Below are 25,901 nucleotides of genomic sequence, written 5' to 3' on the forward strand. Positions count from 1 at the left end.
TTGAAAGGTGGATCCGATCATTTGAGATGATCTATGATTTTATGCTGCTCACCGATGTAAACAATGTTAGGTGTGTAATATTCATGCTACGTGATGATGCTCGTATTTGGTGGGAGGGTGCATGTTTTGCGATGGACTTGACTACTTTGATCTAGGTTGGTTTTAAAGAAGTATTCTATGTGAAGTATTTCACAACTGATAACAAAACCTGACTGACAAGAGAATTCTTAGAGTTTCGTCAAAGAGACGTAATAGTTGCTGAATATGCTAAGAAGTTTGAGAGAGGACGTTACTTCATGCCCATGATTGTAGGACAACCATCGGAGGAGCTGAAATTTTTTATCAAAGGGTTGAGGGTTGCGATTCAACATAATGCATAATGTCTGGTTGAGTCGAGTTACCACTCTCAGAGAGGCAATGGATCATGCCTTGATGTCAGAGAGGGACAAGAATGAGATGATAAAAGAAGAGCAGAATAAGAGGAAAAGTTACTAAGGAGGAGAACAACAAGGGTCGAGTAGTAAGAAGCCTTTTCCTGCTCAGTTTCAAGGCAAGGAGTAGCAGAACCAGACTCAGCCATGACAACGACTTCAGGGATCTTGACCAGCTGACGACACTGCCCCCAAGGTCAACGACAGGGTTCCGTGTTCCAAGTGTGGGAAATTTTATTTTGGTCAGTGTCTGATGAGTTTGAATGTTTGTTACATGTGTAAGAAGCTGGGATATTTTGCTAAAGACTGGCCCAACTCAAGGAACCAACCAAGGAAGAGTATTTGCTATGACTTGGGAGCAGGTAGATCTAGATTCTGCCATCATTATAGGTATGATCTTTGTTACCGACCTACTTGCCCATGCGTTAATAGATTTCGGAGCTACCCATTCTATCTGTGGCATATGTGCAAAGCTGGGCATTACATATGATAGAATGACTATGAGATATAGTGTTTCCTTACCCTCAGGAGAAGAACTACACAACAATAGTATGGTAAAAAATTATAGGATGCTAATACAAAATCGTATTGTGTATGCCGAATTTATTGTTCTGGAAATAACTGACTTTGATGTGATTTTATGAATGAATTGGTTGACTCAACATGAGGCTATAATCGATTGCAAATGATGGATGGTCAAGTTGAAACTGCCAAATGATGAATCCTTCGTTTTCAATGTGACCACAAAACTGAATCTCTCTCATATCATTATAGCATGTAAAACCCAACATATGTTGAGTAAAGGATGTAACGGGTTTCTGGGCAATATCATGGTTAACTCTGAGACTCATAGACCAAGTTTAGATGAAGTGGATGTGGCTTAAAATTTTCTAGAGGTATTTAAGACGATATTTCGGGATGACCTCCCCTTAGGGAGGTAGAGTTTGGGATTGAATTGATATCTGGAACCACCCCACTGTCTAAAGCATCATATCAATTGACGCCTATAGAAATGAAAGAGTTGAAGGAGCAGTTGCAAGAGCTTTTGGATAAGAGTTTCATTCAACCGAGTGTGTCACCAAGGGGAGTGCCAGTGTTATTTGTTCGTAAGAAGGATGAGACAATGCGTTTGTGCATTGATTACTAGGAGCTGAATGGAGTTACAGTTAAGAATAAATACCTATTGCCCAAGATTGATGATATGTTTGATCAACTACAAGGTGCGGCGATATTCTGAAAAATTGACTTGAGGTCCGGTTACCATCAAGTAAAGGTAAAAGAGGAGGACGCCCATAAAATTGCATTAAGAACTTGGTATGACTACTACGAGTTTCTTGTTATGCCATTTGGGTTTACTAACACCCCAACAACTTTTATGGATTTGATGAACCAAATTTTCCAGCTGTTTTTGGACTAATTTGTTATTGTCTTCATCGATGACATATTAATCTACTCCCATAGTCGCGAAGAGCATCATTAGCATTTGACTATGGTGCTACGGGCTCTGAGGGATAGACGCCTATATGCGAAGTTCAATAAATGTGCTTTCTGTTTGGAGCAGATTATATTCTTGGGACACATTATCTCGAAAAAAAGGTATAGAAGTGGATCCAACTAAAGTAGAAGCAATTTAAAATTGAGCAACTCCAAAGAATGCTATAGAAATCCGAAGCTTCATAGGGCTGGCAGGCTACTATCGAAGGTTCATCCAGAACTTTTCGCGAATTGTCTTACCACTGACTTCGTTGAGAAAGAGGTAAGTATGAATGGGCAGACCGGTGTGAGAGGAGTTTTGAGGAGCTAAAAGAAAATTTGATGATGACGTCGGTGCTTGCAATCTCAAGTGGTACTGGGCGGTTTGTGGTATACATAGATGCCTCCAAGAATGCTTTAGGGGCCGTGTTGATGTAGAATGAGAAGGCAATCGTCCATGCTTCTCGTCAGTTAAAGGTGCACGAGCAAAACTATCCCACGTATGACTTGGAATAAGCGACAGTCATCTTTGTTTTAAAGATTTGGAGCATTACTTTTATGGTGGATATTGTGAGATCTTCACTGACCACAAAAACTTAAAATATTTCTTCACACATAAGGAATTGAATATGAGGTAGAGGTGATGGCTGAACTGTTAGAGTGTATACTAAAAGCCTAGCTTTTTGTAAACATTTATTTTAAAATAAAGAATCACATTGGTCAAATATCTACATTTATATGCTAAGTGTAGTTGTTCAATTAATTTATATTGTAGATAACATGGTGTGTGGTGTCACACACAAAAGATCATGTTATCAGTTTCTTATAAATTATAAATAGTAGCTCACAACTAAAATGGAAAGGAACAAACCATTGGAATAGTCATAGTGTAATTTGATATTAATTTATCTTAACTATAAAATTACACTAGTACACTCTAAGTGTATTGAGCAGGACCATTTGAGGTAGTATCTTTTTATACTGACTATATAAAAGAACAATACCTCTGTTATTATGAAAGTGTGTACTCTTAATCATGATATAATAACAAGCACATATACTTAATATTTATTTCTTTAATTTATCAAAGGGTGCGATTTAGCTCGTTAAATCAATAGGCCCGATAAGTTGGGAAATGATATTATTTATATGGTGTGTTGTTGATTATAGAATGAAACTGTGTCCTAGTAATCTAGGTTGATGATGTCCCCTTGAGGAGCTCATAAGGATTGTCATGTAAACCCCGCAGGTGGACTTAGTCCGACATGACGATAAGGTTGAGTGGTACTACTCTTGGAGCTAGAAATTAATTAAATGAGTTGTCAGTAACTCATTTAATTAGTGGATATTCGATATCTTAAACACAGGGAGACTAACATACTCATGATAAGAAGGAGCCCATATAGTAATATGGGATTGATGCGGTAGTTTAATAATAACTCTTTAGTGGTATGAGTTATTATTGATGAACTCGAGTTGGGTGTTCGTGGCGAACATGGGAAGCTCAAGTTCATCGGGAGACTAAAACCAATTCCTTCTCTCGGTCCCTGTCGCATCCTCTTATTTATAAAGTCTTATACCCACTTAAACCCAACTTCTTACCCACCTTAAGGTGGTCGGCCAAGCCTAACTTGGAGCCCAAGCTAGGGCCGGCCAAACCAAGGAGAGATGGGTTCAAGTGGTAGCGGGCCCTACCTTGGAGCCCAAGTAGGTGGCCGACCACAATAAAAAAAATAAAAGGGATTTTAATTTTAAAATCTTTCCTTATGTGGAAGCCATGATTTAAAAGAGAGTTTTAAAATTAACTGTTTCCTTTTATAGTTTCTACAAAAGGATTAAGAGAAAGATTTGATATATTTCCTTATTTGTAGTTAAAAGGAAGATTTTAATTTTGGAGAAAACTTTCCTTTTTGTAATCATCCACATGTTTTAATAGAGAGATTTTAATTTATAAAAGTTTCCTTTTATAACCAACCATGAAGAAAATTTTTAAAAGAGAAATTTTTATTTTAAAATTTTTTGAAAATAAATTAGGAAGTTTTAATTTTGTGTTTAAAACTTTCCTTGTTTGGAGGACTTGTAGGGGTCGGCCACAAGATGGGTTAAGAGGAAATTTTAATTAAATTTTCCTTATTAGCCATTGGCAAGGAAAATAAGAAAGTTTTAATTATGTTTAAAACTTTCCTTATTTGTCAAGACCAAAGAATATAAAAGAGAGGGTAGAGGTGCCTCACCTTACAACCAAATCTATTATTTCCTCTCCTCTCTTCTTTGGTGTGGCCGACCCTCTTCCATTGCTCTTCCTCTTCTCTTCTTCTTTGGTGGTTGGTGGCATCTAGTCTCAAGGAGATTTTTGGTGGCCGGATTTTACTTGGAGAAGAAGGAGAGATAGGAGACATTGTTTCTTAGCATCCCTTGGAACTTGGTTGGTGGCCTAAGTTCTTCATCTCTAGGAGATTGTTGGTGGCCGAAACTTGCAAGGAGAAGAAGGAGGCTTGGGTGGATTCTGATCTCGATAGATCGTCGCTCACACGACGTCCGAGATAAGAATAGGAATACGATAGAAGATCGTGAGGTCTATAAGCTACAAAAGGTATAACTAGTTATTAGTTTCCGCATCATAACTAATTTATTCTTTTGTTTAGATCTTGAAATACCAAACACAAGAGGCTAGTGATTCTAGGTTTCAGATTTATGATTCGATTTTGTGTTTCTTTTGTTTTTCGATCTTGTGATTCGATTGTTCTTAATGGTTAAACCTAGGGTTACTATAAGGAGATTAAATATTGAATTTCGTTGAAAGACTTTGTCTAGGAAGTGGTGGATGATCTCATACCCAAGAAGGCCTAGTGCCTCACCATATTTAACCTGGAAGTCGATCTCTGAAATAAATATTTAATCAAATTTATAACATGGGTGTATTTGGATTAATAATGTTAAGCATCGTTTGCGATCCAAGTCTAAACCTCTAAGAATAGATAAGTTGAATTTGGAATCAATAATGTTAAGTTCTGTTTGCGATTCCAAATTTAATTTCTAAAAAACATAATAGGTTGTTAAGAAAGGTTCAGGACTTGTACAGAATTTTTGTACAGGGGAACCGATACGATATTCTGAGTAGCAACCAACAATCGGTATCAGAGCTAGAATTTGCCTCTGTGTGTTTGGTTTTCAGTTTAATTATGTACATGTCATACATATTTTAGGCAGGATAATAGTAGGATGTGCAAATAGATTTAACTCTATGGTTGCAGGCATCCTAGATCAAACTATTATGACCCTAATGTGATTGTGTGTGTGATTGGACCCTTGGACATGTCGAGAGCATTTTATGTGTGTGCATGATTGTATGTATTAAATACAGTATGAGCTGTATTAGTTTTAGGATTTTACATTTTTATTTTGATCTAGATTACATGTACATTCCTTCATGGAATATAGGATCGATAGATATAAAATTCTATTTTTATAGCGGATCGTATCCTTGCGAGGCGTGGTACTGTTTGAGGACCAGAGATGTAGCGGAAAAAGAAGCAAGATAGATGCGGCGACTAGACCCGATTGCGGTGGCTAAAGATGGCAGCAGCTAGGGTTGGCAACACATGGAAGATAGTGATGGAAAAAGCCATAATAGTTGGAAAAATTATTTTTTCCATATTTATTACTTTTATTTGCTGTGATGTGTGTGTGCATGATAAAATCCTCATCTTAAATAACTAAGTGAGAGAGGAATTAGTAAATAAATTCCATGGTCTCTATTACTGGTTTATAAGTGATGCAAACAAACTTGCGTGTTGGCTCTGAGTGCCTTCCTCCATAACGGATGAGAAGGATATTTTTATAATTTCAGGTAATTCACCCCCTCTTGTCGGCTGCAAGGGACCAATAGGTTTTGATGTGGTCAACCAAGTCAAGTTAGATCCTGTTATGTTTGATGTCTTATGTCTAAGTATACATGAACTTAGGAACACAGGAAGTCGAGTGGAAGATGTGGTTAGCCAGAAAGATGGCACGAGAAGCGAGTCGATCGGTTTGGTGCATTCGAGAGATGAGGTGTTGCCGAAGAGTACACTAGTGGACAAGAAGGATGTACACGATCTTCAAGGGACGAGAAGCCGTGGAGGAAGTCTACTCGAAGAAGGTTGGAGTTGAGTTCAGGTGAGCTCAATTTTGGACGACCGGAGCATCACCTAAGCGAGTGGGCTTGAAGTAGATCAACTTGGAGGTTGATCTTGAAGACCCAAGGCACCTCTATTGTGATTGAAGGCGCCTCGAGTGCTACTATTGAAGCTACCAAGTAAAGGCACGTAGGTGCCTCCATGGTGTCTGAGGCACCTCAGATGAAAAGGTTTGAAGGTGCCTTAAGCAAGATCGAATGTGCCTTAAGCAAGATCAAATGTGCCTCAAGCAGAGGTGCCCCCAAAGACATTAAAGGCGCCTCTATTCCCGCAGAGCCGTTAGTTAGCCGTTGGTTGACCGTTGAAGTGTGGATACTGTTTTATACACTTGGGAGCCGCTTTGGACCTCTTTGGAGGCATCTCCAAGTGACGAATATCAATGGCTACTTCATCCTAGGAGGCTATAAAAAGCCCGATCTGGTACTAGGAATTAATCAACAACTCTTGTATTCACTTTCTTAGTCTTTTCTAAGGTTTAGAATTAGGTAAGAGGCTACTCTACCTTCAATGAAGGAGTACTATTAGTGAGCTTTTCAACCTCCTTAGATCAACAACCATCTAAGTTGTAACTAAGTAATTCTTTTGTCTCTTTTTATTTTAAGAGTTGTTATTTTTATCTAACTAACTGTGTATCCTTGCGTAAGTTCAATAGAAAGAGATTTTCTCTAACTAATTGTAGGGCTATTCACCCCTCTCGCTGACCTAACGTGTGAATCAACAATTAGTATCAGAGTCCAACTGCTTCAAAAGAACTAGTAGCTTACTAAAGCAAGAAGACAATGGTTGGACCAAGCATCTATTCACCAAAGTTCAAGGGGGAGTTCACACTCTGGAAACATCTGATGGAGGTATTTTTCAAAATCAATTTTGAAATTCTTTTAATAATTAAATATGATTTTGTAGTACTCAAAGACCAACATGGAGAAGAAAAGGAAGAACACTTGTGGAATAAGATAAGGAGTAGAATGACTTCGTCGCAAATGGGAGAGCTGAATACCATATGCTAAGTGTTCTTCCACCCCAAGAAGTTAGTCGGATTGGGAGCTACGACTGACTCTGGGAGAAATTCCTAGAGTTGCATGAAGGTATCTCTGAAGCCAAGCTCATAAAATGGGTCATAATCTAGAATCAACGTAACTGATAAACCTCTGATGAAAGAAGGAGAGACGATCACTCAACTGCACACTAAATTGAAGGAACTGATCACCAGACTTACAAATCCCAGAGAAATAGTAATGAATAGAGATTCCTTAAGGTATGCTCTTAATGATTTCCCGAGGACCTCGGATTAGACATCGATAATTGACTCCTACTACATCTCGAAAGATCTATAGGTAAGTACATTAGAAAGTTTATTTTCTACATTAGAACTTCACGAATGTGGATGTATAGGACTAAGAAAGAAGCTGAGTCAGAACATCACCCTAATGGCAAAATGGGATAAACCAGACTCTGAAGCTTCTCTTGACGAAGACGGAGAAGCTTTTCTGGTAAGAAAGTTTTTAAAATTGTGAAGATCTGACAATTTTGAAGAGAGACAGGCAATAAAATCTCTTTGGAGTAAGAAGAAAGTTTCGTGCTACAATTGTCAAGAAGAGGGGCATATCAAAGATAACTGTCTGAAGCTGAAAAGTAAAGGAAGGGACAAAGGGCCAAGCATATTCAAGCATAAAAACCTAAAAGTAATGTGGGACAAGTCCTCATTAGAATCCAAGCTAGAAGAATACGCTGGGTTAGCACTAATGGCGGATCACTATGAAGACATCGAAAGCTCATCCGAAATGAGCCTCAATGAAGGGGGAGATATGTTAGAAGAAAACAATGATGAAGGAGAAGCAACAAACTACGAGAATCATTTTCAGATGATTCCCATCTAAGCTCACTACATGTTTCACATTGAATTTTTTCTTTGTCCAACCTCCAGTACAAAGTGCAATCATTAGGGCAAGCATCAATCTTTTCATAACCAAGTCCTATTTGCTTCATCAATTTCTCTGTTTCATAGTATGACTTAGGCAAATCATCCATTGCATTAGGAAATGCTTCTCTCAACAAATCTAAAAGCATATCAAAAATCTTATTATTAATTTTTCCTAGACACTTTAAGTGAAGCAAACAAATCATGAATGCAAGTTTTGAGAATTTCTTGCGTCCTGGATATAATTCTTTTTGTGAATCATCAATTAATTTATAGAATTTCTTAGCCTCTCCAGTTGGAATCTCCTTATATTTTCAAATTCTAATGTGCTAATTATATTATTATTGTGCTCTGAGATCCCAAATGCCTCGTAAACTAAACCTTGTATATCATCTGCATAGTTTCTAGATGGAATAGAAGTAGAGTTTGTAGATGTATTATATGTTATCTCTCCATGAGCTACCTAGTGAGTATAACCTTTGATAAATCCATCAACCATCAAATGATGAAAGACAACCTCTCTTGAAACAAATATACTAATCTTATACTGTATACAAGGACATAAAATCATTCCATTTATATTTGCATTAGAAAAAGCAAAATGTAAGAAACTTTGAACATCATTTCTATACTCTTCAGTTTGTCTCAGTAAAAATATCCAACTCTTATCCATAATGATTATTAAAAAATACACTTATTAAAATCAATTTAATATTATGATAGATTGTTTAATTTTTTAAATGCATGTATACTAAATTTAACACTCATAAAAAACTGTGCCATAGGTAAAATTCAAGTATAATAAGAATTGTAGGCTACAAATATAGTTTAAATGAAATTTAAAGAGACATGAGACAAGTCTTTACAAATCAAGAATGAAATATCATGAGCTAAGATCTCAACTCTTATTAACAAGATTTCCAATTGACAAATAAAATTTCACAAGGTAGAGAACTCAAGATATAAAGAAATCTTAACAGCACAAGGACTCAATTGGATGTCATTTGACATGGACAAACGGTAATGTTTCTTCCAATCTTGATAGAGCTTTGGTTAACTCACAATGGTTGATGGCAGATTTTAATGGATATTTGGAGTTCCTTCTGCTGGGATGTTTATCGGATCACTTTTGTTGCATGATATCGCTTTCGGCATGTGAGCCTCGTGTCCAAAGACCCTTCAAGTTCTTCAACATGTAGGCTTTGCATGAAGGATACCAAGACTTGGTGGCGGAGTCATGGGTGAAGCTAATTTTTGGTACGGACCAGTTTGTACTGAAAACCAAACTGCTTAGATTAAAGCCGAAGTTACGAGAGTTGAACAAACAACACTTCCATTACATTTCTTCGAAGGCGCTTCATGCCAAGGAAGAGTTGGAAGTTGCCCAGGCGACTTTACTATCAGGAACTGCACAACCGGCCGATTATGTGAAAATAGTCAAAATACAAACCCTGGCAACTTTGTTAGCAGAGGCGAAAAGGTCCTTCAACCAACAACGAGCAAACTATGTCTATTTGAAAGAAAGCGATAGATGCACTAAGTTTTCCATGACTTAGTAAAGCGAACAACAAATGCAACTCAATTCTAGGCATCATGAAGTGCTCAGGTGAACACACAACGAGCCTAAGTGAGATTGCAAATGAGTTTGTTGAATACTTCCAAGACATGTTAGGCAAACTGGGACAATGCAAGGCATTGGACAACACCATGCCTGTTGGACGACAACTAACAGATGTGTAACAGTAGGAACTAATCATTGTAGTCATTCCGGAAGAGATTCGAGCTGCTCTGTTTGACATTGGTAAAGACAAAGCCCTGGGTCCAGATGAATATGGGGTGAAATTTTATACCTCAGCTTGGGATATAATTGGGATAGACTTGCAACATGCAGTGCATGAATTCTTTTTGACTGGACAATTATTAAACAATGGAATCATACACTTATTGTGTTGATCCCAAAGTCAGATCACTCCCCTCAAGTGACAGATTGCCAGCTCATTTCTTATTGCACGGTAATATACAAAGTCATCTCCAAGATTCTAACAAATCGAATGGTGAAAGTGATGAACATATTGCTTGACCCCGCTCAAGCTACTTTTGTTCAGGATATATCTATAACCGAGAATATCCACTTAGCCCAAGAGCTATTTGTGGAAGTATGCTAGGAAGCGGGTCTCCCCACGTTGCATGCTCAAAGTCAACCTTCAAAAGACATTTGACATGGTGGATTGGGGGTTTCTATAAGTAACACTTGTTGGTTATGACTTTTTCCAACAATTTCGAGCTTGGATTGTTGAATGCATTACCACAGTCTCATTCTCAATTAGCATCAATGGTGGCATGGTGATCTACTTTCCCCTTTGCTTTTTGGACTATGCCTTAAAATTTTTTCTAGATCTCTAAAGATGCATCGATATGATTGAGCTTTCATTTCCACCCTATGTGCGGTGAAACTGGAATCACCCACTTAGCATATGCGGATGATCTAGTTGTATTTGCTAGGGGGACGAGTCCCTATAACAATGGTTGCGGAATGTCTATAAGATTTTGGAGACATGGCTAGATTTAGAGCAAATCCCCTCAAGTCCAACATCTATTTTACAAGGATTGATCCTCAAACTCGGGACACATTATTAGAGCTTACCGGATTCCAACAAGGGAGCTTCCCTTTTCGTTATCTTGGCATTCCCTTGGCCATAGAAAAGCTACGAATTAGCAACTATGGTGTTTTGAATGATGTGATAGTGTAGAAGCTAACATCATGGCCCAAACACACTTTATCTTATGTTGGAAAGTTGGAATTTGTAAAGATGGTCTTACAAGGGTTATAATGTTTTTGGTTATCAATTCTACCCATCCCAACCGGAATAATTGATAAGCTATATGACATATGTCAATCATTTGTTTGGTCGACAAAGCATCCTCCGATTTCCTAGGCCACCATTTGTTTATCAAAAGAGGAAGGCGGCTATGTATTGCTTGACTTGCATGCATGGAACTCGGCTCTCTTACGTCGTGCACTTTGGAATGGGCCTGCTGGATGCACCATCAATATCTTAAGCAAGTAGACTTATGGCAATGGCAAAGCAAGACATTGGACTCCCCTTGGATCAAACGTCTACTACAAATTCCTGACCAGCTTTTACAGCAAACTGACGGGCAAGGCAATGCAAATATGAAGCTCATAGAATGGTATGTTGGTGAGAAGCAGAGTGCCATGAAGGCATATGAGTTCTTTCGATCAAAAGGGACTCTCCGGGCATGGGCTAAGGTTGTGTGGAAGCCTTGCCTTATGCCCAAACATAGATTCACTTTTTTGATGCTTGCACAAGGATGGCTATAAACAAAGGATTGCATCCCAAATGAAGCATATAAGACTTGTCCGCTGTGCAAACATGCGGATGAGAGAAATGCTCATCTATTCTTTCAATGCCCAATTCGGAAAGCATTGTGGATCAGAGTAAAGACATGATTAGGCATACGACAAGAGATAAGCAGCCCAAGCCAACTCTTCAATGTCTTCCAATGAACTTATCGTGGCAATGGGTGCCTCACCAAAGCTAGATACCTAGGCGTATGTGTCATGTGTGGTCTTTCTTTTGTAGCAAACTAGAAATAGATGGCAATTCGAGTGTGCTATGTCCATGACCAGCTCAAGGAATAGACCATAATGACCTATGTCTAGGCCCCTATTATATTAGGATCCACCAAATTATATATATATATATATATATATATATATATATATATATATATATATATATATATATATATGAGTTTGGATATTAAATATTTAAAATTATAGTTAAAAAAAATTTAGACAAAATTTATTTCCAACAATAATTTTAATTTTTTATTAGCTAAATTATATTTGGTCAATAATTTTTCATTTTTAGATTTAAACAATAATTTTTAATTTTTTATAGATTAAAGTTAAATTTGATTGGACTAAAATTTATTTTCATCGATAATTTTAATTTTTTACTAATCAAATTATATTTGGTCAATAATTTTAATTTTTTTTAGATTTAATCAATAATTTTAATTTTTTTTAGATTTAATCAATAATTTTAATTTTTTATAAATTAAAGTTAGATTTGATCGTTTTTATTTTTTTTACTCGGTTAGTTTTGATTGCTAATTTTAATTTTTTAATATTAATTAGATTTGGTTGGTAATTTATTTTTATTATTTTATTAAAATTTGATCTTAATTTTTAATTTTTTTATTGATAAAAATTTAATTTAATAATCAAAATTAAGTTTGATTAATAAACTAAAAAAATTTATTGGTTATACTTAATTGATATTTTTATAAAATTACTTTTGAAAGTTAAAAGCATATTTAATATGTACTATTATTTCTCTATATTATCATTTTTATACCATTATTATTATTATGTCCTTGCTCTTTGATGAGTTATTATGCATATTTTTTTTAAATAATTTACCATCGATGTTATTAGCTAAATATTTTTGACTAAATAAATTTAATTGATAATTTATCGAAGTTAAATTTGATAAAAAGACAGCTTGGTTCACGAAGGTCCTGTAATATAGGATCCTAAGGAAGAGTTTATTGTATGTAATGTCTATATCTAATACTCAAATCTATTACATTTATGTCACACAATAATAATTTTTACCGTTGCGTCAAGATTTTCCATCATTGAAGTTAAAATTGATTAATATTTTCTTTAAAAATAGTAATTAAAATATATATTAATAATATTATAATAATTTATTACTCATTGTCAACTTAGTTAACATAAAATATTTTTTATTTTTTTTTAATTTTACTAATAAAAAAGTGAGTTTTGATACAAGATAAATTATTGCTACGGGACCTAAGTTGGTTATTCCTTCTAATTACAAAAATAATCAATGGCAATATAGAAACTATTCTTATAAATTTTATTAATAAAATAAAATATCTCTAATAATATTTTTAATATATATTTCTTAAAAAATATTAAGATCTTAATTTTTTTTTCCTCCTAAGGCCTCATGAATAATTGAGACGGCCTTGGCTGCATCTGACATAAATAGGATGTTACTTAAGATTCAGAGGCATGTCTTCCATATTTTGTAGACGTCTAAATTTGTACATCACTTGTTGATCTTATAAATCATTTACCGTTCACCCAAAAAAAAAAAATGGTAGCAACCAACTATTATAAGCTCGCGGCCAAGCAACCGTTGCAAGCTTACGGCCAAGTAGCTAGAGGACTATCATAAACTCGTGACTAAGCCGTGAGCTCGCCTTTGGGCTCTTCTAAACCCTAAACCTCAAAAGATGAGAATAACTAACATGTCGTTAAAATCAATTCACACATGAATTGTGAATCTATCCTTCCACTGATTTAGGATTTAATAAGTGACTACAAAACCCTGACAATTCTTGAAAGAAGAAATGAAGGGGCTAAATTAAAAGGCACTTTCAAGTAGAAATGCTCGACAAATTCAATCTCAACTAGTCATTTACAAATGGCCAAAATTAAAACGTAAATCAAAGCTAAATTGAAGGACCATAATATAGTTCCGTGTGAGGATCTCCTTCATGTTAGAAGATAAATTAATTCAACTTGAAAATGATTTGGAGAACCTCGCAAGAATCCCCTTTATAAAAAATTTGTCTTCAAAGATAAACACATTCATACTTGAATGATAATTCTTAGATTCATACCTTGAGAACTGTTTTCTCAAGCCTCTTCGATTCTTCTTGAGATATCTCGTAAACTGAAGATCACCTCTTGGCATTAGGTGGAGTTTCTAAATCATCTACTCTTGCCTCGGAAGATTCATGACCGAATCACAATCACTAGTTATTCCATCTGTTCCTCACTTTGATTTACTTGAGCTGTTCCATTGTTCCTCAGTTTGATTTACTTAGAGCAAAAGAATGGATATTATCAAATCGATTACCTCAGAATCAGGATAGAAGCTTTGCCAGTTCATCGACTCCCAAACTTCCATGTGGAACCACATCCAAGAGGATTTCCGGGAGTTTGTCCCTTCTCTGGCTCTGCGAGGAACTCCTGCCTTCGCGTTTCCTATTGGAATTTGCAACCATTTCAACCTCCTCAATTTGCCCAATTCCTTGGTGCTTTTCTTGCTCAGCCGCTTGCTCAGTAGCTTTCTTGGTTCTGTGCCTAAAAATAGGCCCAGGCGGAGCAGTCTTGGCAAATTCGACTGCACTTTGGTACACAATATTAGCATCGGAAGATGCATCATCATCCAATATCAATGCAGAGCCATCATCAACTGCTTGTCTCAGAAGAAAAGTAACTCCGTCTAACCATGGTTTCTGTTCTGGTAAACAATTGTTTTCTTCCATCTCCATCCCAACATTCACTCCAGTGGTATCGAGTCTGGTGGATGCATCATCACCATCATGCCTGGCAGAACCCACAATATCTGCAGAGTCCTCATCTTGATTTTCATCTTCACACAACTCTGCATGGCATCCAGAGCCTGAGGAAGAGGTGTCAAGGTAAGTAGTCGAAGGATCTTGGTGATTCGAAAATCCAGACGTCATGTTAGTAATCTCGTCTGAACTGCTAGCAGTTTCTCTTGATAAGTCGTCATCAGTGTCTTGTGACTTGGATACGTACGCAGTCTCCACAACTTCTAGATGTGCATCCAAATCCTCAGCCTTGGTAGATTCACTGATGCTAGGCACCTCACTGGGACTCACAGTAGCACTCACATCGAACATCTCCTTGGAAAATGATGAGTTGTTTGTATCAGATGTAGTTGTCAGGTCAATGCTGTTGAGTTCTGTAGCTCCATTGCCATTGTCTTCTATTTCTGGAAGTGTAGATTTCCAGTCTTTTCCTCCCCACATGAGTATATGCTCGTGTTCAAACGAAAGAAGCACACATGGAACTAGGTCCTGTAAAATCCAGTTAAAGAGAGGAAGTGAGGATCTTTAGCAACCAAAATAACTAAGAAATGTATTAAAATTTTGTAGATATCTAACCTTAAGTTTGGCGCCAATTTTCTTGTAATCACTTGGGTTCATACCCTGGCAGTTTATACGGACAAGCTCGCATGCTTCAAATGCTTCTCGAACTTGATAAACCAGTCTATTATACACACCATTTTTACCTGTTCCAATAAGCAAATTTGATCTGAGAGTCATGCTATGACAACATTTCCAACTTTCTGATCAACTAGAAATAAAAGATATGATTGAGGAACAAAATCATAAATGAATAACATAATTAGTCCATAAATGGTGATGAAAGTCATTATCAACAGACAAGATTGTAGAAAGTCAGACAATAGTTACCAAGTTTACAAATAGGGAGTAGCTGGCGCCCTCGCTTTCGCATCTGTGTTGCTTCTTCCAATGTTAATCCTTCTGGTACACGTTGAACCAGCCGTGGATAGACAGGTGTCACAGGTTTCCAAAGCATAAGAGGAAATCTCGGGCGTGTCCTGTAATTGTAATTTCGTCCACGAAACAGAAAGATAACACCGCCTTTACTATATATAATCTTCCCTCCAGTTTTCTCCTACCAGCATACAACAAGCAATTATATAAAGAAGCTTATCAGGATGACAATATTCAGGAGTCCGCAACATGCTAAGATAGTTGATTCATGCACACTTTTGAATTTGGCAAATAATGGATCCAATTGAACAAGTAATTTTTAAACATCTCGTATATATACCTCTGAATAAATACAGTTTGTTGAGATAAAACTTTGACATTAGCTTTTTATGAACACACCATTGGTTATACTTCTCAGAATATCAACTGAACATAGCATTGATCTGGCCAAGCAAGCGCCACCAGATCATTTTAGCACTAGACAAGTTCCACTAGATGGATATCCATATATCATGTTTGATTAAATGTATCGCATAGACCTAAAATAGACATCAAATAAATCCAAAAATTGGTCTCATGGTAGAATCACAGAAAAACACTGCTTTTCTATTCAATAAACCTAAGTATGAGACTATCTATATGTTTTTTGTTCTTTGTGTAGATATCTGGTTTATCTTAGCTTATTTAAAGGATAAACAATTGGATTCTCACTGAGGTGAAGATTTTGTAGGTCATTGGCATGAACCCAATGATTGGTTAGGCTGTTAAGATCAACAAGGGTTGGTTCCTATATTTCAAGGACAGACCAGCTACATTCCAGCATGGTCATGATAATAGTTATAATACTTAGCAGTTAGCACAGATAACAGCATTTAGGATTTCACTGTTTTTAACCTTTTCTTATATCAAGGTTTCAATATTTAATTACATAAAGGAAATTCATGAAGATTCAAAAACCCTTGGGGATTCATTTATGTTTGAACTTTCCACTTCAGCTAAATCTTGTCAATTTCATAAATCACACAAGAGTTCTTTCTTACTTTGATTCAGGATACCTAACATCTACAGAACATATAGTGCCAACCATATTCCAAGTCGATACCACTCGAAATCAAATATATCTAATAAGAGTCTCCAACATTTACCAAAGTAACATAAAAGATGGAACACAAAATAAACTAATCAAAATTCCACATGTTAAAAGATCAAGTTGGTACAAACCTCCAATTGCTGACGAACATTATCCATATCAACTGTAGACACTCCTAGGCATCTTATTTTGCATACCCTCCGTCTTTTCCAATGAGCATGGATATTGTCCAACATGTTGTGTGTTAAGCCATCTCTTCCTGAAGGTAGTCACAATTGTAATACATAAACTTGTAAGGTGTATCTTGTACAAGAAAGTGTGTGAATGCTACATAACTAGAAACAACTAATCTAAAACCTGGAAATATCGACCATGGCAAGGAATTCTTTAAATCTTATAAAGCAATTATGCAAAGGGGGCTCCTGTTTTGAATATTCTGATACATCTGATTGGAAAATGTTCTAAACCATGATAATCAAGATATGACATGAAATGTTTTGCTCATCAAGGAAAAAAGTGACATTCAATTATAATAGAAAATCATTTTTTTATGTGGCAATAACCACAGTCAGTTCCATGAAATGCAGGTAAAAGTTGTTTGTCAAGATCCCTTATGAGGTAGCAATGAGATGGAAGTTCAAACTGATTGTCTGGATAGACTCTAACAATGAGGCCTTCCCATAACTAAAATTCTATTAGTTTGGCCTGGATATCGATAGCAAATTATTGACAGATTATGATTGAGAGAAGATAAATCTATGAAACATTACCCATATTCAACTGTCTCCTAGTCTTCATGCACCCTTTGATAAGGTCCTTGACCTCTTCCTTTGTCAGAGGCTCTCCCAATATCTCTTCCCTTGACGTAGCATGGTACTTTGGACCCGACCCAGCCACAAATGGTCCAGGCGATTGTATTGACTTCACTCCCTTCTTTCCCGGCGGCGGGAGATGGAACGAGTCAAACTCCGGCAGCTTCTTCTTACTCGGTGGGAGCGGAGCTCGCCCTGTCCACGGCCTTGGTGTGGTAGTTGGACCAAATGGCAAGAACGGAGCTTCCCTCAGACCCAAGGGTTTCACCTTTGGAGTCTCCGTGTAGCTGTATTGGAACTCGAATGGCGCACCTCCTATCCGATAAGCAATCCCGTTCTCTCCCACCGTAATCCCCGATTCTCCGTCAACCTGAGGCGGGATCCTCGCTCTATACGTCCGGCGGAAGGCAGGGTGACGTGCTTCCTTGGAGTCAACCGGGGGCTTGGAGTACTTGGAAGCTCTGCCGGGGATGGAACGTGCAGAAGGGGAGGAAGGGGTGCCGCGGGACCTGAAATCTGCAGGAGATGAATGAGGGAAGTCCAATCCCCCATCTTCTTCGTCGGCGTCCTCGGCGATCCTGGAGGCAGACTGGTGGCGGCGGTTGCGGCGTATCTCGTCCTCGATCTCCTTCTGCTGGCGGCGACGACGGACGAAAGGCTCAGCGTTGGCGTTATTCCATCTGGAAAAGCGGACCTCACTGGACGACGGCGGTCGGCGAGGGGAAGGGGCGGCGGTGGGGGAGAAGAGTGGGAAGGGGGAAGCGAACTTTAGAGCCATTGCTGAAGCGGAAAGCTCGCCCTATGGAAGAGTTATCTTGGCGAGTATTTTATTGAAAAGTGCCCTTTAATTCTTGTTATTTACCAAAAGGCACTTCTATAATCTTTAGGGCTGAAAAGACCATCTTTTATTTTTATTATTGTCAAAAACTGCACCTCATCCTATTTTTTATTTCAAAGACACCCTTATTCTAATATTATGCCTTCAAGTAAACAAGACAAAGCGGATGATTTTTAAAATTGATTTTTCTTATTATTATTATTTTTCCTTCAGACCGCGAGCGGAGCGATATCTCCAAATCCAACGCCGGCTCGAGACGGCCATCGAGTGCCAGAGAGAGAGAGAGAGAGAGAGCGAGATAATGGAAGGGGAAAATGCCGGCTCCGCCCTACCGCCGATGCATCCCGCGATCGCTCCTCTCTCGTTTCTTCTGGGGAGGTGGAAGGGTCAGGGCGAAGGCGGGTTCCCCACTATCAACTCATTCGCCTACGGCGAAGAGCTCCTCTTCTCCCACTCCGGAAAGGTATCCTCTCTCTCCCTCGGATCGATCGATTTGTGAATAATGCGGAATTGCTAACTCTTGTAGCCTGCTCCGTCCCTGCTGCAGCCTGTGATAGCGTATAGCCAGAAGACATGGAAGCTGGCATCGGGTGAACCCATGCACGCGGAGAGTGGCTACTGGCGCCCAAAACCCGATGGCTCCATCGAAGTGGTCATCGCCCAAAGCACCGGCCTCGTTGAGGTCCAGGTATTACTCTCTTTCGGCCTCCTCTTCAGGTCCACTGCTTAGTTTCCTCGAGTTCCAAGATAAGAGATTGAAGTGAATCCCTTAGTAATGCTTGATCTGTTCAAACCTCTCAGGGAATACACAAAATGAGTTTTTTAGATTTTTAATGTATCATTTTGGTTTTGTGAAGCTGAACTATCATTGTTTTAGGATAAAAAATGGTGGATTGGGGATTAAATCCACCACTTGCTTTATTAGGTTACAATTTGAGAAAGCTCCTTTTGAGTAAATGAAGTGGAAGTACCTTACAAAGAACATGTGTAGTAAAGGGATAAAACTAGTGTGAAGGTCTCTTATTAGTGCTAGCATTTAGTTATGCTAGGTTCTTATGACTTTGTTGTGGTAGGTTTTACCAATATTTCTTTTGAGTATGTAGGCGTTATACTTTAGTTATATTAGGTGTTAGAATTGGTTTAGTTATGAGAGGTGCTACCTCTCTAGTTATCTTAGGTGCTATCATTTTCTTATTCGCGATAAGTAGGTGCTACCATTTAGTTAACATTGGTGTTAGACATCTATTGTTGTAGGTTCATTTTGTTACGTTAGGTGTCATATTAGGTTATTAGGTGCTACCCTTTTAGTTATCTTATCCTTTTATTACAATAGTTGGTACTATTTTTTTGTTCTCAGTATAGGCTGGTGCTACCATGTAGTTGTGATAATTGCTACTCTTTAAGTGCTTTGAGATGAAACCAACAACATGTGTTGGAAGAAGAAGAGCCCTTTCACCAAATTTTATGTGAAGGGAGATTTTGATGCACAAGTTAAATGAAAAAGGATGAATACCTAGCTGTTTTCACCTTATCTTTGATGGGGTCCTGGAAAGTGGCACAACCCAATGAACATTAGAACGCAAGTAAGTTTCTCAATTTAGGCCTCAAAATATTTATCATTATAAAAATATATTAATCGATTAGCCAGGTTCCAATTTGTTTGTGCGGGTATTTTGGTGATGGGAAATTGAAGGTACATGATCTGTAGACTCTTCTGTTTGACTCGAGCTGAATCAAAACTATGGACGTGAGGGGTTTCTCATCCATCCAATTTTCCATCTTGTGTTACACATGTCGTATCATCTATCCATCCAGTTCCAATCCAAATAAATAAGGCCTAAAGATTCATTGGCATAGGTCACACTTAGTGTAGTACTTAAAACTCATATATCAGTAACTAAACCAATCTAAAATTATTCAATCACCTCATGAAAATTTCAATACTATAATTTATGCCCATCTAATATAATAGTATAATACAAGATAAGTATCTGAATATGAATATAACTGTTGCTACAATTAGTACTAGAATACTGTGAATTTAAATGATGAAATCATCATTTTTAGCATGCAAATACAACTTCTTGGAAGAACTTTCTCTTCTCATCTTCTTTTGTCCTCATGATCTATTGGTTAATTTTAACCCTCCTGCAAATTAGTAGATTCATTTTATATTTGTATTTGCATGTAATGTAAATCAGAAAATACCTAATTATCATATCATGTTAATCGCCCTTTTCTTGTTACCTATAATTCTCAATGGCCTTGGCTATGGGCATTTGTCTGATTCATGATTTTGCAGAAGGGCACATACGATACTGAAAGCAAGGCTATAACACTTCAAAGCGAACTCGTTGGTAATGCTTCCAAGGTACTAATATTATGCAGTATTCAGTTACGATTCATTTTTACGTTGTTTCTTTACTCGTTATCCTCTAAGTTTTTTTTTGTATGGTATGTATATCAACTTTACATGCACATAGTTGCCTAACTTCACAAATGATTTAGCTTTCTTTTTTTCCTTCAATCTTTTTTCCCTTTAATCTTGTCGAAACAGTAGGACCATCCTTGTTTAGCTAGTTTTATGGTTGGTCCAGTTTGAAAGCTGCGACCCAAGGGGATGAATACTTCAATCGCCTGCGGGAGTTTTGGGAATACAGTAACAAGATCTAGGGAGAGAACCTAGACTTGTGTATCATAGTAGCCCTAGTTATCAAAGCCAAACTAGAAATCGAATGGGATGAATTCTAGGTCATTTGTTTAGTGGTTAAACCGGTTGATTCGAACATTGAGGTGACTAAGTCAATGGTCAGTAGGTCACTCAGCTAAACTGCATATTTGTTGTTGTTATTTGTAAATTATACATGATAACTCAAAAATTCCTACTCTTCCAATTTCCAAATGATTGGCTGTTGAACCAGTTAATTTTTTTTTTTCTTTTCTTACTTGGCAATTGACCCGAGAGCAACCCGATTCTAACTTATTCGAGTTCGAACATTAGGTCTGGTCAATTTTTGTCTATGATGGTAACAAATCTTTGGTATCCACCAGGTGAAGGAGATTACAAGGGTGTTCAAGGAGGTTGATGGTGAACTTTCGTATGTTGTCCAAATGGCTACCATGATGACTAGTCTTCAACCACACTTGAAGGCTTTGCTTAAGAAGATTTGACAACGTAAACCAACTCCTTTAGAGTGTAATAAAATGAAAGATCTGGTCTCAGCTTTGGACTTCACACTGTTTGAATTTAGGCAATCAATATTTGATGATGTTTCTGTGCAATAATATATTTCCTTCTCTTTACCCCCACAAAAAAAAATGATTCTTCTCATTAATCCGTAACTGGGTATTAATACTTCTATTAACAATCATGGTGCAATCGTCCTCATATCAAGATTGATCAGTTTAAGTAAGTTCGGATTAGTTCGAGCTTGAGTTTTGATGTTTGACAATGTGTGAGAGAAAAGTCAAGCCGATCAAGGAAAAATCGGATACTTAACTGGAAAAGTCTTAACGGTAAGTTAGGCAAATGAAAAGTCTTAGTGGAGCTAGGCGGTGGAAGACTTAGTTGGGAATTAAGCGGTGGAAGACTTAGTTGGGAACTAGGCAATAGAAGTCTTAGCGGGGCTAGATATTGGAAGACCTAGTTGCAAACTAGGTAATGAATGTCCTAACGGTGTTAGATAACGAAAAATCTTAACCAAAGGTTAGACAATAAAAAATCTTAATTGAGGTTAAGTAGAGGAAAGTCCTAACTAAGATTAGGCGGATGAGAAGTCTATCGAGTGACTAGTCCTAACTGGAGGTTAGCAAGGAAAATTCTAACGAAAAATTCCAAGTGGATTAAATGTTGACCAAATACTTGGCACGAGATGAAAAGTCCAAGTAGGGCAAAGGTTGACCTAACAATTGGTGAAGAAGTCTTGACAAGTCAAGGTTGACTGAATGTTAGGCAAAGGAATCCGAAATTTGAATTTTGGGTGTTAGGGTTAGGCAATCGATTGGTGCAAGACAATCAATTGAGAGCTGTTTTCAATTGGCCCAAGACAATCGATTAGGTTAATCGATTCAGTATAAGTCAGTCGATTGGATAGTTTTCATGGGGGAACATAAAAGTCTGGAATCGATTGAAGCAATCAATCCAGGTTTCACCAATTGATTGAGGGTTTTTTCACAAGAGAGCAGAGGGCGCTGAAATCGATTGGGACATGTTTCAATTGTTTAGGTTAATCGATTGGAGTGATTTCAGAAAGAATAAAAAGTTTCAAAATCGATTGGGTTAATCGATTGGAAGTTGGTAATCGATTAGTCAGGCGACAAGAGTCATTCTGCAAGTTTTGAATGGTCAAATTGATATGACAATCGATTGATATAAGGTCAATTGATTAAGAGACGTTTTCCAGCTTGAAAGGAACCTTAGAAAAGGGGAGTTCATGGACATTTGAAGATATCGATTCTTGAAAAGTTAGAAGCAAAGTGATGCTGCATTTCTAACTGATCAAGAGACATTTCTAAACAACAAGAAAACATTGAAAGCGAGATTTATATAAAGTTGTTTATATTCATTATATTTACTTTTATTTGTTATTATATTTCTCATGTTTGAAATTGTACGAGATTTCTCCGCATCCTAAAAAGAAGTTTTTATAGTGGAGTTATGAAAGAGAGCCGAACTCTTAAATTAGTCACCTCAAGGAGGTGAATACCAAATAAAATTGAAAGTGTTGGCATTATAAAATATTTGTTTCAAGTTTTGTTGTCAATCAAGTTCAAAAAAAGAAAAAGTAAAAAAAATAAGGTATTCACCCCTCTCTAACTCATACAAAACAAATACTTCATTTCTTGATTGAGTAATTATTATTATTATTATTATTTGGGAACTAGATACTTGTTATATACAAAAGACCTGTGACTTTTTTCCTTCTTCCCTTAATATTCACAAAACAAAGGAAATTCTTCCTTCCTGGCCACTCTTCTTTTTCTTTCTTCCTTGGCTCGTCATCTTTCTCGACTTGTTTGGCTTCCTTTGTTAATTATATTTCCTAAGGATCATGAGTTTGCAATTCTGCCATAAAACTTCTCGAACAGCATTTTGCATCACTTAGGAGCACCCAATACCTCCGGTAGTTTTCCTCGAGGTCGCAGCTTGCCATCGACGTTGTGTCTCTCCTTGCAGTGTCTTCAGAGGGTCCCTTCCCATGCCCTTTCTCACATTGTTTCTTCATGGAAGAAACTCGTATTTCAATTCCTACCCCAGAAATGATGCTTTTACGTTTTGCACATGGCTATTGCCCTAACTTCTTGTTCTTCTGAGGATTTTGATGCCGTTTCTCCAACGAGTTTTTTGCAATCTTTAGTCTAGCTTGTGCAAATTCCATGGCTTTTACTAGAGCATCCGATGCCTCGGTGGCAGACATATTGATGATCTGCAAATTGACAAAACCAGGAATTAGACTTGATAAGTCTCATTCTCATGGTTAGCAAGGAAAGTTTTTCAAATAGAAATCGGTTTGAACATGCTTACTTCGTCAAAGCCAACCTTCGAACCTGATGGTGTTGTAAGTGGCACTTGTGTGGGTTGTCGGCGAAGACTAACACTAGACACAGTCATATCCGTAGTATCAGAGGATGACAAATCCCCACTTAATGTGAAACTACTAGAAGAACTGGAAGAATAGCTTGCATTCACGCAATTGTTTTTGACAACAGAATGCCTACTGACGGAGTGTTTCTGATCAGCTTTTGAGTAATTCTCTGAAGTCTTTGATGTAGTAGAAGAGGATGTCGGCAACTTCTGTTGGTGTTTCACGTTATACAAACTATCATTCAAAGTAGTATGCGGACCATCTGCAGTTCCGCCGATCACAAGACTTGATGCGGAAGTGGTAAGAATTTGAGTTATATGTATTCTTTCACTTGAAGTGCCGTCTCTAATTCCTTGTCCAGCCTTACTATATGACACATTGGGTTGTGTAGAGAGGTTATTGAAAATGATGGAGTTCGATGATGACGATGAGTCGCCTTCTTCATATGCAATTGTCATATGATTCCCATGAAAATGTGAAGGGGAGAAGATTTTGAAGTCTAGCATTGCCTGATGGCTGCTAGTTGATTCCTCTGTGGTTTTTCTGATAAACAAAAATAAGGAGACAAAGGCTAACATGACTATCGAGATAGTATTAATATGTACAAAGATGACTAATAAATTCCATAATTAAAACAGTTGAATCCATTACTGAACTTCAAAACAATTGAATCTATCAGAGACACAATGTATAATTAACTTCGGTTTAGTAGCGATATAACTATGCCTATAGCTCAATAGAGTGACAAGTTTCATCTAACCTATCAATTCTACATTAAATCTTATCTCACTTGATTATATGGATCTGAGCTTTATCTCAAACTATATCATTATCTATTTAAAACGGACAATCAGGCACATAAGACACTTGGGATATCAGGAAAAAATCTATTATACACGGTCTTATCTTCTGAATATTATACTATTATCTCTATTTAAATACATTTTATATTATTTTATTCTCTAAGAATATCAAAATTTAGCATTGTCATTCTAATGAGGTGATAAGTTGATGATGCTGCCAACAACTCCAAACCAAAACAAATGTTCTTCAAAGACCATGAAACCAGTAGTCTGTGCAATCCAATTTGATACCTCGCTTGCCCTAAAAGGTCAAAGAACAATGCCATCCAATTTCTCACCCAATTCCCTTTCACCAAGTAACCAAAAGCGGCTAATCCTCTAGAATGGCACACAGAAGTCAGAACTACTACACTTGCCAAGCAAAAAAACAAAAAAAAAAATTCTCATCCAAGATTGGAAATTGACTCCGGAATCACACAAAAATGAGATTTTTCTTTTGCTGTGGTGGAAGAATGGGAATCGACTCAAACGCATAAGAAAATAAGGACGGACACACCTTGGATCCGAAGAAGAGGCCTCTTCTCGTTCAGCAAACGACTCGTCGTACGAAGGGCCGAATACCTCGGAATAGGCGAGGGTTCCAGAAAGGGCGTCGTCGAGGCCGTCGAAGGCGGATGGGAGGTCGAGGAAGGGGATGGAGCACGAACCTTCGAGATCGCCGAATACCTCGGCGTATTCGCCTAGGCGAGCGGCAATGGCGGTGGACGCCGACGCCACGCCTTCGCCGACGAGAGATTCGTGCGAAACGGCGGAGCCTCCGCCGCCGGAGCTCCCGGGTTCCTCCATTGGTCGCGAAGCGATCGAGGGCGAGGGATTTGTTTCCTCGTAGTCTTCGCTTCCTCGATCAATTCGTCTCTTTCGTGCTCAACGAGGGAAGAGAATAAAAGCGAATTTAATAATAAACAGGATTCGTAAGATCGCATCCACCTCTTATAAATAAATAAATAAATAAATAAATTTCGCAGAATTATCATTTTTAAAAATTTAAGATTCTGATTATAAAAAAATTATTATTATTCTGTCATAATCACTTTAGGGGGGGAAAACTTTTACTATAGACCGTCATCCCAGTTTAATATTATTTGGATCATCAATTTTTAACGGCGGATAGAAAATTTTTATAAAGTGGAACCAAACATCTCGGATTTATTATTTTTTTAAACTAATTAGTTAGTTTGTAGGCGAATTAAATACTTTAAAAGTATTTGGGAAAATTTCATTAAAATCTAAAAAAGCACCCTTTTTATTTATTTATTATCAAAATAATATCTCCTCTCATCTCAATTTATTTTTATTTTTGATGATGTACTACATAATTATTTATATCGACTGTGATTCCATAATTAATATACAGTTATAATTTTATAATTATTAC

The 25,901-nt window shown here is 37.3% G+C and overlaps 3 protein-coding genes across 3 annotated transcripts; 1 reads left to right on the forward strand and 2 right to left on the reverse strand.

Moving 5' to 3' along the window:
- Window positions 1-13,426: 13,426 nt before the first annotated feature.
- On the reverse strand, window positions 13,427-18,031 carry LOC122005854 (CRS2-associated factor 1, chloroplastic-like). The gene is made up of 5 exons (XM_042561085.1): window positions 17,199-18,031; window positions 16,560-16,687; window positions 15,294-15,519; window positions 14,982-15,109; window positions 13,427-14,894 (listed from the first exon to the last, which is right to left on the reverse strand). Exons 1-5 carry the CDS (start codon window positions 18,016-18,018, stop codon window positions 13,932-13,934), a joined length of 2,265 nt encoding a protein of 754 aa, XP_042417019.1. The 5' UTR covers window positions 18,019-18,031; the 3' UTR covers window positions 13,427-13,931.
- Window positions 18,032-18,272: 241 nt separating this feature from the next.
- Window positions 18,273-21,360, forward strand: LOC122005862 (UPF0678 fatty acid-binding protein-like protein At1g79260). Its single transcript, XM_042561099.1, has 4 exons — window positions 18,273-18,541; window positions 18,605-18,766; window positions 20,381-20,449; window positions 21,130-21,360. The coding sequence occupies exons 1-4, from the start codon at window positions 18,380-18,382 to the stop codon at window positions 21,247-21,249; spliced, it is 513 nt and encodes a 170-aa protein (XP_042417033.1). The 5' UTR covers window positions 18,273-18,379; the 3' UTR covers window positions 21,250-21,360.
- Window positions 21,361-22,912: 1,552 nt separating this feature from the next.
- LOC122005858 (uncharacterized protein DDB_G0271670-like) lies at window positions 22,913-25,439 on the reverse strand. Its single transcript, XM_042561089.1, has 3 exons — window positions 25,023-25,439; window positions 23,603-24,206; window positions 22,913-23,504 (listed from the first exon to the last, which is right to left on the reverse strand). Exons 1-3 carry the CDS (start codon window positions 25,310-25,312, stop codon window positions 23,364-23,366), a joined length of 1,035 nt encoding a protein of 344 aa, XP_042417023.1. The 5' UTR covers window positions 25,313-25,439; the 3' UTR covers window positions 22,913-23,363.
- Window positions 25,440-25,901: the final 462 nt, after the last annotated feature.

Source organism: Zingiber officinale, chromosome 7B (assembly GCF_018446385.1).
Source record: "Zingiber officinale cultivar Zhangliang chromosome 7B, Zo_v1.1, whole genome shotgun sequence".
Taxonomy (NCBI): domain Eukaryota; kingdom Viridiplantae; phylum Streptophyta; class Magnoliopsida; order Zingiberales; family Zingiberaceae; genus Zingiber; species Zingiber officinale.